Below are 20,126 nucleotides of genomic sequence, written 5' to 3'. Positions count from 1 at the left end.
GGATAATTTTGCACACGTGCTACCACGTGTAGAGAATGAGTCAGAAACTTGTTGGGGAGAGTGGTTAGCAATGTAACTGAGGGTAATCTCGTCGGGCCTTTGTCGGTTATAGTAAGGCTCACTCTCTGTGAGATGGGAAGCCACGGAGGGGTTTTGAGCAGAGGGGATGCCGCGTGTCTCATCAGAGTTGTAGGATGGGAGCTGGTAGGAAAGAGCCAGGTTTAGAGTGTGTTCTGAAAGGAGAGTCTGTAGAACTTGCGCACAAACCGTGTGTGGTGAGGAAGAAAGAAGGGTGGGGGACGACTGTGAGGACTGGGGCCTGAACGGCTGGGAAAAGGGGGTTCTCTGTTTGGTGAGATCGGGAGGTCTGTAAGAGGAGCCGCTGGGTGAGGAGAAGCAAAGAGATTTGGGGGTGCAGGTGCCAAGTTTGTTGCTTACCATGCTTCTGATATTGAGCAATTCACTGAGTAGCCGAGTCTGGAGATGGATGTGGGGAGAGGCGAGCGTCAGAGCTGTCAGTTCGTGGAGGGCATCCAAGGCCATGCATCCTGGTGGGAGAGCCTAGTAAGCACAGACAGAAGAGGAAAGGGGTCCAGGGACTGAGCCCTGGACACTCCACTGTTAAAACACCCAAGTGAGTGAGGTGTAGGAGCTACCAGGTGGGCAGAGACACATAACCAGGGAGCCACAGGTAAGGCCAGGAAGTTACACTCCTTAAACCAAGTGAAGGAGAATCGAGAAATAGAGATGACCAATTGTGTTAAATCCTTTCAACAGATAAAATGATGAATAACACGGGAAACTTGACCATTGGATTTAGCAATAAAATAACACGGGGAAATTGACCACTGGATTTAGCAATATGGCGATACAGAGTCTTTGGAGATTGAGAATCTAAAAGCCGCGTGTGTGTGTGTGTGTGTGTGTGTGTGTATGATTATAGAAATATATTAAGGTGTTTACATTTCTTTTTTGTGTGATATCTTTTGTCTTTTTTATTGTTCTTTTGTGATTTTATTTCTATTTGAGTAAACTGTTGATGTCAACTCTACTTGAAGATAGTTACCCTTTGTATTTCATTTAAATGTTTTCTCTGTGCCCTGGTTGGTGTGGCTCAGTGGATTGAGCGCAGACCTGCAAACCAAAGGGTTGCAGTTTGGTTCCCAGTCAGGGCACATGCCTGGGTTGCGGGCCAGGTCCTCAGCAGGGGGCGTGTGAAAGGCACCCACACATTGATGTTTCTCTCCCTCTCTTTCTCTCTCACTTCCCCTCTCTCTAAAAATAAGTAAACAGACTCTAAAAAATATTTTCTCTGTTATGCCTTTTACCTCTAGTAATGAATGGTATTCATCATCTCATGGCTCCATGATTTCAAGGTGACATGTACGTATGAGCCACTACCATCCTATTGAATGTTTTTCTCTGAGACATTTTTAAGTTCATTGATGATCTTCACAGGCTCCAGTCCCTGTCTTTTAAGATAACGGTCCACACATCCAGATATAGTGGATAAAAGCAGCAAGATAGAAACTAGCAAGGATAGGAGATAAAGTGTTTGCTTTAGCAGGGCAGCATATGCCTTAAGAAATTCTTCTATTATCATTTCTTCAGTAAGGTGCAAGTTCCTGCTAGGGGGATAAAAGAAGGGTTAAAAACACTATTAGCAGACTCATTAGCTAGGCAGCTTCTTACACTTGGGAGGAGCAGCAGCCTGTTAGTGGTCCTCATGGCGTTTATCTATCTTACTGAATTCTGTATGTTATGTCTCTGCTGAATCACGGAGAGAAGCATAAAACAGAGAAATTACACAGAGTAAATTACTATCAGTGAGCCAGCCTTTTATGTGGTTAAGATGAAGAATTGGCATCACCTGTATATATACTTTGGGTCCGTCCCATGTTTGTAAATAAGATGAAACCTTCCGCTCTGCACCGTTAGCATCGTTCTCCTCAATACCCACAGCACTGTCTAGCACAGACCTGCACCACCCCTGCCTCCCGCTGGGGAAGAGACCCCATAACTTAGACTGTCTAGTCAAACCCCCCACACCCTCGCTCATTCCTGCCCTCTCCCCCTCCAGCCACCTTTGGAAAACAATCATTTACAGCTGAGGGCAGCTGTGGTCTCAGAAATGAGGAGCTGGCCTTTATGGTGTGCTGTGCTCTCCTGGCACTTCAGACCCTCTCTCTGCCTCTCACGTCTCCCTGCTTTGCTTCTCTCCATTGCCTGAGCGTGGACATGATTTGTATCTCTCACCCTCTTGTTACGATCTCATTTATTTATAACTTTTCACATAGTATCTATTGTTATGAAGCCCTTCCGTCTCTTTCTCTTGCTCACTAACTCCCCCAAGCCTGGCTCTTTCTGGTTCTTTTATTTTATTTTTTCCTAAAAATTTAAAAATGTTCTTCAATTTATTCAGGTGACATTGGTCAATTAAAATTATGTAGGTTTCAGGTGTACAGTTGTGTAGTCCATCATCCGTATATTGTGTTCTGTGTTCGCCACCCAAAGTCACCGTGGAACTTCCCTTCACCCTCTCCCACCTCCCCCACACCCCTTTCAGGTCCTCCCGTAGCATTCTGCACTTGACCTATGGTGTCAGTGACCGTGTTCTCTAATGTCCACGTGTGGACTTTAAACCTTTTGGGGCTGTGATGAGTTTGGTATCTGCATTGTGGCCCATACAGTATATGCTTAATGAATATTTGATGAATACTTGGTCAGTTGAATTAAATATCCTATATGTGGGAAACTCACAAGGATATCACTTTACCTCCCCTGACCTCTGTCTCTGCATTTACAACTTTTAGCTGAACTTGGGCACCAAAACGTCAGCCCTTTCTGAACTCTTATTTTGTCCAGTGTGGGTGGCAAGTACTGTCAGAGTCCAATGTAAGTATAAAGGTGCCTACACCGCCTAGGGAGAGTTTGGAGCACCTCTGTAGGGACAGGTCAGTGCCCACACACTGGGGATGCCAGGAGGCGGTGCACTGGTCAGATCTGTGCCAACAGGGGCAGAAACGTGATCGTTGGCAACACAAATCCATAGACCCTTAGTCATTGCTGTGTCCAGTCATCCCCAAAGAGTTCTGATACATAATCCTCCCCCACGAACGGCCTCTTACAGGATCACGTAGTGCCTCTACATCTGTGGAGCGTCAGCCCCAAGAGGCACCTCTTCACAACGCCCGGGTACTGTGGCAACAGGTGCCTCAGGAAGTGTGAGATGGGATTTTAGTGTGGTACCCAAAAGTACGTTTCAAGACAATTCAAACCTAGTGTGCTATATGATGAAGAGTTGTCAATAACTTGAGTCTTGTATACCAGCTGTGTTTNATCCCCAAAGAGTTCTGATACATAATCCTCCCCCACGAACGGCCTCTTACATGATCACGTAGTGCCTCTACATCTGTGGAGCGTCAGCCCCAAGAGATGGGGTACCTCTTCACAACGCCCGGGTACTGTGGCAACAGGTGCCTCAGGAAGTGTGAGATGGGATTTTAGTGTGGTACCCAAAAGTACGTTTCAAGACAATTCAAACCTAGTGTGCTATATGATGAAGAGTTGTCAATAACTTGAGTCTTGTATACTAGCTGTGTTTTTGGCATGAATCTTCTTAGAGGTCAGCATCCTGGTTTGTTTTTAAAGCGTACTGAGATCTGTCCGGAAAAAGTTCAGCCATTGTTAATATGATAAGAACAGTTTGAACAACATTTATGCCACCTAGCAGCCGTGGAGGGTGGACTGGAATGAGCCTATGTGGACAATGAAGACTTCACTGTACTAGTCAGTGGGGGTTAGACGCCATTGAGTGAGCATGTGTACTGTGTGGCCGTCACATTCAAAATGACTGAGCGAGTAGAGCAACAAATCTTCATTAAATTTTTCGTTAAGCTTGAACATCCCTCCATGGAAACTATTCGGATGATTCAGAAAGCACAGCTATGAGCAACTGGTGATTGGCAGCTTCATCATAACAATGCGCCTGCTTGTGCATTGTGTCTCGTGCAGAGGTTTTGGGGGGAACATCAAATCACCCAGATGACTCAGTCCCCTACAGCCCAGATTTGGTGCCCTGTGACTTCTGGCTTTTCCCCAAAACTAAAATCACCTTTGAAAGGGAAGAGATTTCAGACCATCAGTGAGATTCAGGAAAATAGGATGGGGTAGCCGATGGCAATTGGGAGAACTGTGTGAGGTCTCAAGGTGCCTCCTTTGAATGGGACTTGAGATATCATTGTCCTATGTACACTGTTTCTTATATCTTGTTCCTTCAATAAATGTCTCTTTTTCCTATTACATGGCTGGATAGCTTCTGGACATACCTCTTATATTAGAAACAATCATATAAAAGTCAAAATTAGTTCTCTTATCTCTATATAATCAGTATATTTGTGTGTGAGACCGTCAGAAGCACTGATATTCTGCATCCGCATGAGTTTGAATCTGTTTGTGGTTGAATGATGGCAGATGGAGGCATTTTAGAGAAACGTTGAAATTGAGTGAATTTTTGCAACAGGAGAGGAAAAGAACTAATAGTCTGTTTTCAGTCCTAATAGGGGTAAGGTATAAGTAAGATTTTTACCTGAGTAGGTGTAAAATGAAGTTGAAAGAAAGAGAGGGTGGCAGGAACATTTCGAGGAGAAAAGTGCATGGGAAAACACTGAAGTCATGCAAAGAGATCTAAACACCCAGGGACTGTGCTCCCCAGTTCTGCCTTGTCCTGAGAGAAGCTGTTGTCACGTGTATATGGCTGATGTTCAGTGAACAGTTCTGGAATCAGTTAATATGAATTTTTGTTAATTACCAAACATCAAAATAAGTAATCATTATTGGTTAGCAAAAAGAGTACTAAACAACTTATGCAGCACCAATCTGCGTGGCGGAACTCTCTCTGATCGTTCGGGCCTAGGAAGACACAAGTCAGAGAAGCGTCAGCCCAACACAGGTTAGTTAGGTCAGGTTAGATGTAACAAGTGGTATTTCAAACCCAGTGAAGAACTTGGGAAAACTATACCAAAGAACAGCGTCAGTGTTCTTTTGTATAGTTTTTCTTTTTCATCATCAGTAAGAATCTCTCTAGGAGCCAGACAGTCTCCTGTGTCTTGTTTTTTGGCCTAGAGACACCTCCAACTTCCAGGGCTTCATCTGCTTTGACAGGTAATGTCCAGGAAGACAAAGTGCCGGTCTCCCTTTAACCAGAGACCTAGTCCATTGATTGGGCAACAAGTTAGCCCTCTTGAGAAGACGCGTAGAAGTTTTAGTGTTCTGTTGAATCAGAGCAGCAAATTCCATGAACAGCTACAGAGCTAATCCTCGTGGTGGGTAGAGACCCTTTCTGGAGGACACGGGAGCAAACAGTCCCTTCCTCGTGCCATGTGTGTTGCGGCGGCTCTGGAGGCCAGGGCTGTTTGCAGGAGCACCGAGAAGTCCAGGGGAGTTTCACCACAGTTGGGCGTTTTAAGTGGCAAGGAGTTCTAGCAAGTCATGAAGATGTGTTATGTTAAGAAAGGGAGGGAGGGAGGGAGGGAAGGAAGGAAGGAAGGAAGGAAGGAAGGAAGGAAGGCAGGCTGGCTGGCTTAGGAAGGTAAGTAAGCTCTCCAGTGTGAGTTGGGGAAAAATATAAAGGGCAGAAAGGACAAATGAGATAAATGTGGTAGAATTAGAAACACCACTTATGGGAATCCCCTCCCTCTATTTAGAAACTGTGACCTTTGCTATACTTCGAACTGTCTAGAAGATCCCTGTTTCTAGAAGTAGGTCAGAAGGATATTTGGGAAATGTCTCTGAACTGACGCCTGCTGTGTCAGGAACGCCCCCTCCTCCCCTCCTCTGCTCTGTCCCAGTCTGCTGCACGTTCTGAACTTCTGTGAGGGTACAATGACGTGAAGGTGGGACTATATGTAGAAGGGACTAGACAAAGTTTGAGTCTTTGTTTTAGGGTTGTTGACCTGTTGTTTTTTTTTTAAAAAAACAATAGTCTTCTTTAATCTTTATGTATTTTTCAAAGTATGATGAATGCTGACTGATAATTGACTAAGCTGGTGAATGAGCTGGGGATGTGGAGTGCCCCCCCATCACACTGTGTTGTAACCAGGANTAGAAGATCCCTGTTTCTAGAAGTAGGTCAGAAGGATATTTGGGAAATGTCTCTGAACTGACGCGTGCTGTGTCAGGAACACCCCCTCCTCCCCTCCTCTGCTCTGTCCCAGTCTGCTGCACGTTCTGAACTTCCGTGAGGGTACGATGATGTGAAGGTGGGACTATATGTAGAAGGGACTAGACAAAGTTTGAGTCTTTGTTTTAGGGTTGTTGACCTGTTGTTTTTTTTAAAAAAACAATAGTCTTCTTTAATCTTTATGTATTTTTCAAAGTATGATGAATGCTGACTGATAATTGACTAAGCTGGTGAATGAGCTGGGGATGTGGAGTGCCCCCCCATCACACTGTGTTGTAACCAGGACCGTCAGTTTGACGTCCCACTCACTGCAGAAATAGACTGCGTGTTTCTTTCTCCTTCTGAGTACATGAGTTTTCTCTCTGGTCCTTATGAGCATAGTTTCAAAGATGAATAAGTCAGTAGTTTTAATTAGTTAACTTGGAACTCTTTCTTTCAGCTTTTTGCCTGAATTCATCAGTGGAGACTTTGATTCTATCAGACCCGAAGTTAGAGAATACTACGCTGCTAAGGTAAGCCGTAAACACTTTTATATTTGAAATGCTTCTCATGTGATTGCACCTCTTATGTTCTTTCTGGTTTCCTTGATGTATGTGTAGGGACTGAGAAACTCACTGGTTATTTGATTAAAAATTGATAACAACTGTAATACACATTCAAGTGGAATTTTTAAAAACAAATAGTAGAAACACAATTGCACGAATTGCCACCATCAGATAAGAATGAATGTTGAGTATTTTAAGCACACATGTTTTACACAAGTTTAAAGTTTATGGGCTAATTTAACACTATACTCTTATTACCTACATCCTTATTAGTTGTTATATATGTTTAAGAAATCACTTTTAATTTTATTTACTGAGTGTACTATATTTTACTTAACCAGTTCCCAATTGATTTACAATTGTGTATTGGTTCCTGTCTTTCTGCCTTGTGAACTAATAAAAATCTTTATAAATGAATTTTTGTAAAAATATATAATTAGAGAACCACAGCTTAATTCTTTAGTATTTAGATTTTTGGAACTATTGTCCTGTTCTGAAGAAAACTATTCATTACCACTTGAAATCAGCAGTAACTACAGCTGACCTGTTCATTTCGTTGCTGCTCTTGTGGAAGTCTTCCTGAGACCCCTGCCACTGAGGAAGGACACACAGGCGATGTACTGGAGAGTGGCAGAAGGCACACAGGAGTATTAGTGATTAGTTATTCAAGCCTTCGCTTGCTGTAGAGGATGATGCAGAAGTTTAAAAATAAAAAGTGTAGGGTCAGCAGTTCTAGCCACTGTACCCTCATCTGTATTATTCTGAGCTGGCATTAGCAAATTACACATATTTTTGAAAGAAACAGCAGTTGTTGAAATATTAAAACTTGAAATTCATCACAAGGCTTGGGGATGGATGAGATAAAATCAGAATGAAGAAAGAGGAACCCTTCTGAAGGTAGGAAGGAAGAAGAAAGAAAAGGAAAAGAGGGCAGTGTGGCAGGGGGTGGGGAAGCAGAGTACCAGGCTTCTAGGCGTAGGCCGCTATCGTGGACCTCCGCTATGATGGACCTCCGGGCCTGGCGGTGAGTCCAGTTCAGTGCGTGCCCCATCTGCCAGCAGCTGATGCACCTTCCCCCCGGCGAGTGAAGACTGCTTCCCAAGCCAGTGTTGGGTCTTCCCTCTCCGTTACTTTAACACGGGCGTGTTTCTACTCGCTCCCCACGGTCTCACTGCTCATTAACTGCGTGCCTCGTCCTCACTGGGCCCGAGAGCCCTCAGCCGTGCTTACAAGGCAGGGCTTTACAGACACACAGATACTCATCATTTTGGGGGGAGGGGACGAAACAGCGGGAGAGGCAGGGACAGGCGGACTCAGAAACAAACCGAAGATCCGGCCAGATGTGACCCTTCTCCTCTGCCTGTAAATGCCGCTGGCTTGCCGGAACCAGGCGTGTCGAGTCTGATGGTTCCCCTCCTGGATGAGGGACTAACAGGAAAGGAGGGCACCCCGGCTTTTTAATGTCTGAATGCAGTGCAGTGGGGTCAGGGGTGAAAGAACGTTTTGAATTAATACCTTCTGATGAATTTCTCTTATATTTTCTGCTCTTTTGTTTTAACCTCAAAACTAACACGTTTGTCAGGGTTCAATTTTGAAAGGAAGGTTTGTGCATCTTCTAATTCCTACATTGCGTAGCTGTGAGTTGATACCGTAAAATCCGGTTTCTCACATACTGATGAGAACGAACTGTTTTTGAACTTTCTGGATCTGGCCCTGCAGGGCCTTGACGACATCTGTGATGGAGCTAATGTGCCCTATGTAGGTTGCAGTGACAGTTTAGCTGCAGTTTTAATAATGATGATAATGACAACAAGTTAATGCAGCATCACACACAATCTCCATAAGCCATCATCTCCAGTTTCAACAGTCTTTCGGCTGCTCTGGTACCAATTAAAGGGCGTTACCTTCACTTTCAAATACACTTTTTTCCCTCCCACCTGGTCTGTGTTTCAGCGGAGGCAAAACTGGGACTCTAATAAAGTTGAAAAAAAAAGAAATTGGAAATGCCAAAGGTTTGTTAAAATCATAAAATTATAACGTGGGTGCTATAGCCAACATTTATTCATACCAGTTATTTTCTCCAGTAGCTATGTCTTTGACTTACAGAAGAAAATCCAGGTTTATACGACTAATCCATATTTTAAATTGGTTTGCCTGCTTGATTTCTTAGAACACTGAAATATGAAGCGTTTTGTCAGCTGGATTTGTCAGCTTCTAAACAGAACACAGGTCTTGCAGTCGGTGGTGCAGGCGACCCTCGTGCATTGGGGGTTATGGGCACTGACGCTGGGCACCGTCAGAATGCGCCCGTCTCTTTTGACTCCCCCAAATCTGAACTACTAACAGCCTACTGTTGACAGAAAGCTTACTGATAACATAAGTGGTCGATTAAAACATACTTTGCATGTTCTATGTATTACACACTGTATCCTTACAATAAGGTGAGCTAGAGAAAAGAAAATGCTATTAAGAAAATCATAAGGAAGTGGAAATGCATCTATATTTACTGTACTGTGTTTACTGACACTGTAAGTTTACATTTGTTTACAAAATGACTCATCTGCCTGTGAGTACCTCCATCTACACTGTCTTCTGTGGTACACGTCACTGCAGCTGCTGTAGGTATTGCTACTGTAGACCTCAACAGTGAAAAGGTGATGTGGAAAAGAAGTTCGTGTTTATTGACAGACACGACAGTTCATGCGTTGATGACCAAGCAGCAGCACTGTGATTGCTGTATGGAAGCGAGTGTGATGGGTGAGACCGTGGGCAGCTGGGAGGTGGTGGTGGCGTCGAGGCTGTGCTGTCGTCAGTGCTAGGAAGTCATGACTTAGTTCTGCGCCTTCGCTCACATTCGCTTCCACTGCAGATGGTGCTGTGTACAGTAATGTGTGCACGGGTTCGATTCATCTTAACTTTCTGTAGTGGATTTGTGTACATTCTGTGGTAGATAAGTTCAAGCAGACCGGTATCTATGTCACTTTTATGCCTTCATGGCATACCTGGCTTTTTCTTAATGTTTTCCACATTTCATGGCTACTTAATTGCTAGGTTTTTTTTGAACTGGTGCAAATCTTCAAAATATGGATATTTTCTTTCGATAATATATTGAAAAAATCCACATGTAAGTGGACCCACGCAGTTCAAATCCATCCATGTTGTTCAAGGGCCACCTGTAGTTATCTGTTGTTGGGTAACAACTTAAATGTATCAGCTTAAAACAGCAAACATACTTACCTCACATGGCCCTTGCCTCCTGGTTGAGGAATAGGAAAGGCGGAAGTCAATTATAACTGGGTTGTTCTGGCTCAGGCGTCCTCACGAGATTACACTGCTGTTGATTTTCAGTCACCTCAAGGCTCCCTGGGGGGACAGAGTTCTCTCCCAGGGGTAGTCAGCCGCGTGGCTGTTGGTGGGCAGCATCCGCCCCTGGCCACTGTGCTGCCCATGGCGTGGCAGCCTGCCTTCCGGAGAGGGATGGCATGAGAGGAGAGCTCGCTTGCAAGAGAGGCATCCCGAGGGCAGGAGCTGTCTGTCGGGTGGCTGACTGCAGTAGTGGTGCAGCATCCCGCCATCTCCGTGATGCTGTTGTGCACGCAAACCCACCCTGCCTGCCACCGGGGGGCTGGAGTCTGCAGCAGCTTCCCTGGAGGCCGGCCGGTGCCCACCGTCTGACAGATTTTATACTGATGAAGCCGGCATGTTAGGCAGGGAGAGAGATGTGCTAATGACGTCACAGTGCGTTCTCAGGCTTTAGTTAGTATTATGTAAGAAGAAAGAAGGAAGCCTAGCCATTAGCAAGTTCTTTGTGATTCGGTCTTTATCTGATAAAACCTGCTTTAAGACAAGTTACATACCAAGAACCCAAGTGCTAGTCTTTATGTCCACAGCCCTAATTAGTTTTTCCTTGGGTTTTGGACAAATCGGGGGAAAGCTTTGGCCTGCCACTCAATCTCATAGGGTGCCTAGGGCGAGGAAGGCGATGTTCATTTACTCCCCTTGTTCATTAACAGGCAGCAGTTTGAACCCTGCAGGGTTAGGGATGCCGAGTTACTACCCCTGAATCAGTGCTCAGGTTGTAATCTGAACTCTTGCGTGAAGTGTAACATGACTTGGAACTATTGATGTGTTTTTCTATGCCAATAGCTGCATTTAACTCATTTCAATAGTAAATGTATAGATATGATAAACACCGATTATACATAATCAGAGCCCGTTTCCCTGCTGCCTGAGGTGTGCCCTTCATTCACTCCGTAACGCTGTCCTCTTCGGGTAGCTGTGAAATCTTTGTGCTTCTGCTGTTGCCCATTCGCCTCAGTCCTCCCCTGCTGCTCACTAGTATTAACTCAGAATGAGGACTGCTTCCTAGAGATTTCCCCCTTGATGAATTTTTTCACTTTCTTAGTGCTTCATTGATTCAAGGCTAGAATCATCTCTTTCAATCTTCTTAAATAATCCATTATCATGCCTGCATGTATTTCAGTTTCCTGAGAACTTTTGAAGAAACCATAATATCTCATGCAGCTCCTGATATTCCCGTATTACACTGTCTGTGGGATCTTCACTGGAGGCAGAAAAGGGAGTTTTAAAGCGGCCTCCTCACTGCCCAGGAGGTTAAGGAACTGGTTTGTCGTACTGAACTCATGTCTTACGTAGCCGTAGAATAACAAGGCTTCTTTTCCACAAATGCAGGGATGTAGGAGAGAATAGAAAACTGCATTATAAATGTAATGATAAACAGTGAAATAATTTAAAATAGAATAAATTTTAAAATATCATTTAGCCCAATTCCCTGATGAGGAAACTTAGGCTCATAAAGCTTAATGACTTGAAGAAAATAGTAGACCTAGTCAGAAATAACTCTTGGGTCAGTACTCATGTTTTCTATAAAAACAAAACCAACCTTTTTTTAAACTGGCGTTCAGTTGCTACTACGGCTCGTCAGTAGATTATGTCCGGCCGATCGGGCAAGACTGTTGCTGGTTCCTCGCACGAGGAGCAGCCCTGGGGATGAACGGCGGCATCACCGCCAGAGTGGCTGTGGTCAGTGTGATCACCGACTCTACGTGCCCATCCTCATCACACCACTGCCTTTTACCCTCCAGTGGGAAGAGTAGGGGTGCAATAGTGGGGCCAGACCAAGAGTGACTGAACAAATGGATAAATCACCGAATTACATAAAAGCTATTCACAGGACAGAGGACTCAGCCAAGACAGAACATTGAAGAGCCAAGGTGATGGAAAATTAGCAAGGGCATAGGTCGCCTGGAAGCATAAGACTGTCTTCGTTTGTGCCACAAGGGAGTATTTTGGCATTCATTTCAGAGAGGGTTGCCCTCAGCACGGGGCCAGGCTCTAGACAGCGGTCAGGAATACTGAAATGTGGCGTGGGCCGGAGACCCTGATCCAGTCCCAGTTGCGAAGGGAGACGAGGCACCCTGGTGCTGGGCAGGAATGAGCCGGCACAAAGGCCACGTGGCACTAAGCCACAGGGTTCTGCAGAGACCTAGTGAGGGGAGCCAGCCTCCAGCCGGCTCCCGGAGTGGAGGCAGGGCTCCCGGCCAGTTGTCTTTCATTGCATCTCTCTCAGAGTTGGGAAAGATAAGGTTTTTTAAAGGCAAATACATGAATTATTGAAGAATATCTTACATTAAATCAGCGTTTGTTGGTGGTCTTTTCCCATTGTCATCTAACTGTGGTGTGGCCATATCCAAAATTTTGAAGACCATTTTTGATGGGTGAGGGTGGCGAGTCTTTAACCTGTGCTCCTTTGGATGAGTATGAGATGCTTTACGTGTTACATACAACAGGAGAAAATCATCCTCTTTTCGATCTCATTACAATGGCTGTCATTTTTATAAGAGTCTTTCCTTTATGTTTGAGGAGACTGAGGATTTGAATTTGAATATAACTTTCCCCAGTCAGACTAATGGGAAATTGACTTCTGGTTTGACATTTGAATAGAATGTCTGGTTGTTATAAATGGACTACCGGAAATGTATGTCTTTTAATTCCGATTTTAGAACACTGACTCAAATAGTGGGGATGGGAGGTGTGGGTGGGTTTAGCACTCGGGCGGGGCTGTCCAGTGACTGATGGTGCTCAGCCTTGGCCATTGGCCTTGTGCCTTTGATTTGTAGGTTTTATAAGCAATAACGTGGTGGTGGTTTCTTGAACCAACTGCACAAATTATTTTTGAGTTGTTTACGTACATGGAAGTCTCACCGAAGCGTGTGAAATAGCCATGTGACTTGGCTGTCTCTTACACTTGTAGTAATAATAAAATAATTTGAAAGTACTCTAGAAGCGCTATGGAACCATCTTAATAAAAGGTGGGAATATTTTGTTTTACTTTCTAAAATGGTTACTTAAGAGCATTTTAATAACTTCTCCGTAACGTTGCTTGTAAAAAGATTTCTAATCAGTTCATAAGTGTACAGTGTATGAACCTAGATTTAATTCATAATCTAACTTACTTAAAATATCCTTCTGAGTGTTTGGTAATGCCCAGGGTTCAGTTCTATTTAAATTCACCGAATCTCCACAGGTGGTTTTCGTCCCCAGCGACAAGCGTCTGCATTGCTCTCTACCTGACCTTCCTTGTAGCTGTGTCTCTTTCCCAGCTGAGTCTGCTTTCGTGCCACAGGCCCACAACTTTCAGATACGGTGAGATTCACCAACTTAGAGCAGATGAAAAACAGGACTGTTAGAAAGTGTGAACACATGAGCAAGTTTGACCGTTTGCCGAACAGAGGCAGCTGTACAAAAATAGTCACACCTCAGTACTCGTTGGCTTCAGACCACATCAGACCCGACTCATCAAATTTTGATGAGAAAAATATGTTTCAGCCCTCGGCACATACTGGTGACTCCTCACACTGGCCAGAACTCACATGAGTCACGAGACCACTGCAGAGGAGAAGACATTTCATTGCCTGGTGCTCAGGGGTTTCAGCACTCGTCTTGGGCTCTGGGATGAATTAACAAGCACGAGGCACCACCGAATGTAAAGCTCAGCTTCATTTATGAATATATCTCCTTAATTTTAATAAAAAATTTAAATAAATTTTAAATAAATTAAAAAATATATAAATATATATAAATATATATATGAATATATCTAAATATATTCATTTATGAATATGTCTCCTTAAATTTAAATAAAACCCCTTGAGTATAATAAATTTGGGGGCTTGAGCATTAGCATGAATGAACATGTGCTGAGATAGGAAGGCTTTGTTAAGGGAATTACAGACGGGTGGTTTCCCTGGACAACCGAGTGACAGGTCCTTCACTTCATGTTCCAAAACGGGGGAGGCTCACCCTCACTAGCGTCTCGCTGCAGGGGGATGAAACTGTCTCTTGAACATGCCTCAATTCTGCTCGCCTCTATCGCAGTCCCTTCAAGTTGACATTATTTTATATTGTCTGTATTTTCCAAACCCGGTTTGGTTGGAATTTTTAAAATATAATTAAGGCATTTAAAAGGGAGAGCCTGTGCCCTTAGACGTTTTAAGAAGTCCCAGGCGGCTCACATGTGACCTCCTTGGCACCTGCCTGCTTCTCCAGTCACCTTACTCTCTCTGTGCTCCAGAGCCTTTGTGGCTGTCCCTCCTCCCTCTTTCCTCTGGCTCGGGGGGCCCTGCTTAACTGATTCTCGCCCTGCACGAACCCACCCGTTGCAGCTGGGTGTGATGCTTCCTCTGTACTGCTCGTAGAGCTTGGGAGAAACAGTTTACTCTAATTTTCCTCCTCCTCCCTGTTAATTCGCGATCTCCTACTGCCTAAGTCAGTGGCCGTCCATCCGGGCATCCCTGGTAGTGAGGTTCCCTTTCACGTTTCCATGGAAGCGGCATCAGATGCTCCTGTTGGAACCAGAGCAGCACAGCATGGGCGCCATGGGCACTTGGTGCAAAAAGATTTCTGTCATCCATTGGGTTTGTGAAGTTGACCCTGTCTGCGCCTTTTGGAAACGCACTGTGCACAATATCATTTTAAATAAGTCTGCCAGAAACCGAATTTTGTTTACCTTGGTATTTTTCAGGTGAATTTGTGCAAACAACACTATTCTTTCCCCGCAGCACCTCACGTAGTTTGTTGGTTTCCAGCCAGGCTAACGTGTATTGGGATGTTAAGAAGCATGTAGGGTGTTTTCCTCTTCCAGAACCTTTTCAGCAAGGCACACAGGATTTCTCTCGTTTTCAAAGCTGGTAAGAGAAGATAATCCATGCAACCTTGAAAATAATAATAGCCAACCATTTTTTAAAAGTGCTTACCAGATGCAGGACACATTTATGTGTATTTTTATGTGTAAACTCACTGAACCCTTGCAACAGACTTGATTAAGTTAGAATCGAGCTGCATGCGGCAGGGAACTGGGAACTCAGAGTGGAGTCCCACTCCTCCTCCTCAGAGTGGAGCTCGCACAGCGAGGAGAGGTCAACGTGGGGGCTGACCAGGCCGTTCTAACCGCCGGGCCACATCCTCAAGGTTAATGGGGGGAGTTTTCTCAAAGCACAGAGAGGTTCGGGTTCACAAGCTGAGGAAATCCTGTGCCTGCTTTTCTCAGTATCAGCATTTAACTTTTCCTTTTCTGTCTCTACTTAGTTCAGAGCAACTGAGCAGCAGTACCCACCCAGGCTACCTTCAGTGCTTCCCTCCCACCCCCTGCCTTTCTGGGGGGACGTGGTAGAGACCCCTGATGGAGGTTGGTTCTTTCCTTTCATGTTCTTAGTGGTTGTGAAGGGACGGCGCCCAGACAAAGCAGATCTGAGGATTAATAATCTGAGGATTATCATATTATTACTTCCTCAAATATAGCTTAGTCAAGCATGTATTTGAAGAAGACTCTTGTTAGCTCCTCGTTTGGGGGTCCCCAAGACAACCTCCAGGTTGGGTAATTCTCTACGAACACTCACAAGACTTGGATTATTGCAGTCAAAGGATTCCAAGCAGAACCAGCAGAAGAGGAAGGACACAGTGGGGCAAGCGGAGTCTGCAGGGAACCTGTCACCAGTTCCAAGTGCCCTTTCCTGGGGTTGTCACACAGGTTGTGCTTCATCCGACTGTGACCACAAGAGGGAGCTGTTGTCACCAGGGAAGCTCACTGGAGTCTGAGTGCCCAACGTTCTCCTGGGGACACCCTCACCCTCTGCATAGCGGGCACCGGAATTCCAGACTGCAGGCGGGTGCTTAGCATACTGTTCGTAGAAACAACTTAGGCACACGGGCCACTGCTAGCGCTTTGGGAGGGTTGGCTGCTGTTTTAACCAGTACAGGGAAGCATTTACCATCCAAGTTCCCAGATATCAGCCAGGGGTCAGCCTTGCAGGCAGGCCTTTTTAAGGATGGCACTTTCAACCCCTGTATGTTAATTTAACTCTCGGGCACCTTCTTCCACCCAGAACTCTGGCTCTGCTTTTAGTAAGAAAGCCATCATTCGAAAGCTTATGCTGTTTGAAAAAGACTTTCGACTTCCACCAAGGAAGTGGTGACTGTCTCGTTTGAGATGCTGTAGGTTTCCTTCAGCGCCACTCGGCAAGGAAGGGCTGTCTTGTAACACCCGGGGCAGAGAAGACTGCACTAGGTTACAATGTCCCTCTGTTTGGGACCGAATGGAGAGGTGCCACGAGGTTAAATCGTGTTTATTCTTTTATGTCCCATCTAGAAAACCCCAAAGAGGCAACTTGTTACTTCGAGTTTAATCATGTGAAATTCTTGCTGAAGAAATTGTTATTTGTAGGCTGGCATTTGCTGATTTAAAACATCTTTTTAGTGAGAAAAGTAGAAATGTTTTTAGGAGGCTGGTAAATAAAACCGAAGGGCCAGTCTGCCGCCTCGTGCTGCATGCAGTCCAGGGCCACGGGGGAGGTGGCGGCTCTGCGATTCCATCTCGACAGGGGAGAGCGTTTTCATACCTTCGTCAGGAGCACGGATCATTTAGAGTCCAGCTGGCTTTGTCTGAGTTTTCCTCTTAGCAAATTTGAGAGCGAGTTTGGGCTAATTTTAGATCCGTATCTTTGATTGTCCAGAGTGTATGTCGTTTTGCCTCCTGCGCTTTTAACCTGGCAGGTGGTTTCTTATTGTGGGGTTTGGTCAGCGCAGTTTAATGAATGACTGTGGAAACTCGTTAGTAAAAATGTAGTAGGTTCAGTTTGTAGAAGACTCTTGAACATGTCTCCCCCAAATATGTCAAAGTATATGTCATGCTTATATACAAGAAGAAAGACAATTTCAGCAATGAATAGGGGATTATAAAGTGTGTGGGAGTTACATTTTTAAGATTCAGTTAAACTCTTGTCATTGCCTATTTACCTAAAAAATCCATATCAATATTCTGATGTCATAGGATAGTACGTTATATTTCATGTTTCTCAGAGTCACTTGAAAGATGGCCTTAGGTGGTTTCTTATCTCCTCTTTTTCACCCTCCCGACTGACACCTGACCCCCTCCCAGAGCGTCCCTGTCTTTCATGCTGTCTTCCACTGTGAAGTCCTCAGTTGGATGAGCCACTTCCAGTCCCATCCCTGCTTGGCACCATTCCAAAGTTGTCTCAACTTCCTCTCCCCTTCCTCCCCAATGGGAGACAGCTTTCTATGGGCGAAGCTGATCTCTGTTGGGCTATTAAGAGACAATTGCATCAATTCACAGTAAAGATTCAGGGTGAGTCATCTTTCCTATTACTAGTTGTATTTTAAAAGAAACTCTTCACCCTTACTTATTAGCTGTAGGAATATACATTTCTACAGCCTTCCTAGAAAGCACTCTGGTAATATATATATCAAGGATTTTTTTAAATATGCTTATAATTTTCCTAGCAATTTTATTTCTAGACGCCAATTCTAAGGAGTCAACCAGAAGGAACCAAACACAGAGATATTGATCATAACAGTGTATTTAATAATGAGGGAAAAGTAAGTCATGTCATGGACACAGTGCTCAATGTCATGCTACCAGTGAGCTGGGAGAGCAGCCAAGTCCCCGTGTCCCGGCGGCTGTAAGAGCCCATGGCTTCCTAGGCTTCCAGGTATTTAAAGATAGAGGAAACAAACTCCATGAAAGTCCAGTAAAAATTACAAAGGCGTTTTCCTGCCTCTACCTCCCAGAGCACTTCCAAGTGTAACCACGCGGGCTGGGGGTGTGGCCTTCAGACCCCGTGGCCCCTCGCCGAGTCCTCACCAGCTGCGTTCCTTTGAGCAGGTTAGTCAGTCCACCTGTGTGAAATGTGCTAGTTACGTTTCCCTGACACTGCTCTTGTGGTGTTCAAGAGCATAATTCATATAAAGTGATGTCTCATACAACATGGGGGGTACTCAGATATCCATTCATTAATGTCGTTAACTTAGGAAGATAGGTAATTATCAAGAGATCATAATTTTAAGATTCTCATTTAAAGATTAGATACTTCTAACATCTGATATTTCAGAGAATTAGATTATATTTTCTGGGGGAAAATCTTTATTGAGAAGCATCTGATTATAACTATACACATACTGTATTATGCTAGGTGAGAAGCTGTCAGTCACTCCAAATAAATTGTTAAAATCAGTGTTCATGGCACCTACAAGGAAACAACGCTTCTGAATTCTGAACCTTATAAGGTCAGTCCAAAAAGCAACAGTAGAAGTCTCTGAGCCCCACACAGATCTTGGCAGGGTCCTTTGCTCAAGTCCCGTCTCGTCCTGGGTGGGCGGGTGGGCATTGACTCAGCCCTGAATGAATGAGCTGATAGCAACTCTGGCAGTGCTTTCGCCAGACGTAACTCCCTGCCTCTTGTTTCATCAAGGACAAGTCTCTCTCTCTCTGAATACAGTGCATGAGGTAACAACTGGTATGTTGTTATCATTTTTAAAGGGTCTGCTTTCCTTTTCATTAAAGAGTATGAGAAGGCACAGCATAGTATAAGCTGATAGATTTTATGCATGTTAAATGCAAAAACTCGTTAACCTATATTAGTTAAATTATTGGCAAACAGTAAATTAAGTGATTGAGAATGGCAGTCTAATGGTTTTCCCATTGGTCTTTTGAAATTACGGTAGGTTGGTTATTGACACTCATTGCCTTGTAATAATTTCTAGTTGTCAGTAAATTTGAAGTACTATTTGTTGTAAGCATCCACACACGGTTCTTCGGAGAATACTAACGCTGTTGCGTTGCCTCTGGTGGGCTCTGACGTGGTGTGGTCCGTAACACCCGAGGTCTCTAGGGGCTCCTCTGTGCCGTGTGGGGGCATTTGCTCTGGTGTGTCCTGTGCCCAGTGCCCTGGTCACTGCACGGGATCTTGACAGCACTTGTAGTCTGCGTGACTGCTGCGTTGCAGATGAGCAAGAGGAGGTTCAGAGAGAGACTTTACAGGTCCAACCTGTTCCCCCATGTTAGACTGGGGGGAATGCATAGGGGCTAGTTGTTAACAATCACAGAAACTAACGGTGGACTGGGAGCGAGGTTGCTTGGTGAACTACACAGCCTGCGGGCCGCATCTGGCCGCTGTCTGTTACCGTATGATGGGCAGCCAAGGCTGGTTTTACATGACTGAATGGTGGGGGGGGGGGTCAAAAGGATGCTGTTTCCTAACACAGGAGCATCATATGAAATTCAGATTTTCTTTTTATTGAAATACAGTCATTCCCATTTATTTATTTATTGTTTTCATGAAACAAAGGCAGAGTTGAGTAGTTTGGAGAGAAGCCCTGTGGCCTACCAAGCCTAAGAGAGTTACTATTTGGCCATTACAGAAAAACTTTGCTGGTCCCTGGTCTGTTTCTTTGAGGACTTTATTAAGCGCCTTTGCTCACAACTGAACGCTTCCTGCTTGCCCCGCACTGTGTTAGGTCTTGTACTAGGGACGCAGTGGCAGGCAGAGGTCAGAGTGCACACCTCCATGGAGCTCACGGCTCAAAGCTAATGCCTTGATGCATATTTTACTACTCATAAGTATATCTAATATGTTAATATAATAAAATTATTTGATTGTTCTAATAAATTATTTTAATGCTCGTAAGATAGACTATCAATAATGTATATAATTAGCTTGTTTGGTTAATCCAATTTTAAAATTATTTGGTTTATTGAAGCATTTATCATAACTCTTATTGCTTGAAATGCTTTTTCTTTTTTAGCATGTGTAAGTATAGCCCTGAACGTAAACCATCCCTCTCAGATCATTAGTGACTCTATTGTGATTAGGGTCGTACATTAGGACCACACATACAGCTGTACGTGTCAGCAATATTGGAAACTGAACCGAACCATTATCATTCCGAAACATGTTCTGAAAACTCTTTATTGATTCATTTTTACTAAGTCCCTGATAAAGTTTTTGTTTCTCCGTGTCCCTTCATTAAGAAATAAATTACAGCTTACTCGAGAGAGTTCCGAATTACTTTGTGATACCTTCCAC

General features: G+C 44.3%; 1 protein-coding gene across 3 annotated transcripts in view; it reads left to right on the top strand.

Annotated features, from left to right (window-relative positions):
* Positions 1-20,126, top strand: part of TPK1 (thiamin pyrophosphokinase 1) — a 255,230-nt gene that overhangs the window by 102,448 nt on the left and 132,656 nt on the right. For all 3 annotated transcript variants that reach the window (XM_037030295.1, XM_037030294.1, XM_037030299.1), the window contains one exon: positions 6,621-6,693. In XM_037030295.1, the coding sequence (XP_036886190.1) occupies positions 6,621-6,693 (73 nt within the window). The remainder of the gene's footprint in view (positions 1-6,620; positions 6,694-20,126) is intronic.

The sequence above is a fragment of the Sturnira hondurensis genome, unplaced genomic scaffold (assembly GCF_014824575.4).
Source record: "Sturnira hondurensis isolate 20B ecotype Veracruz unplaced genomic scaffold, ASM1482457v3 Scaffold0001547, whole genome shotgun sequence".
Lineage (NCBI taxonomy): Eukaryota > Metazoa > Chordata > Mammalia > Chiroptera > Phyllostomidae > Sturnira > Sturnira hondurensis.
The sequence above is the reverse complement of the archived record's forward strand: the minus strand, read 5'-3'. Positions and strand labels throughout refer to the sequence as shown.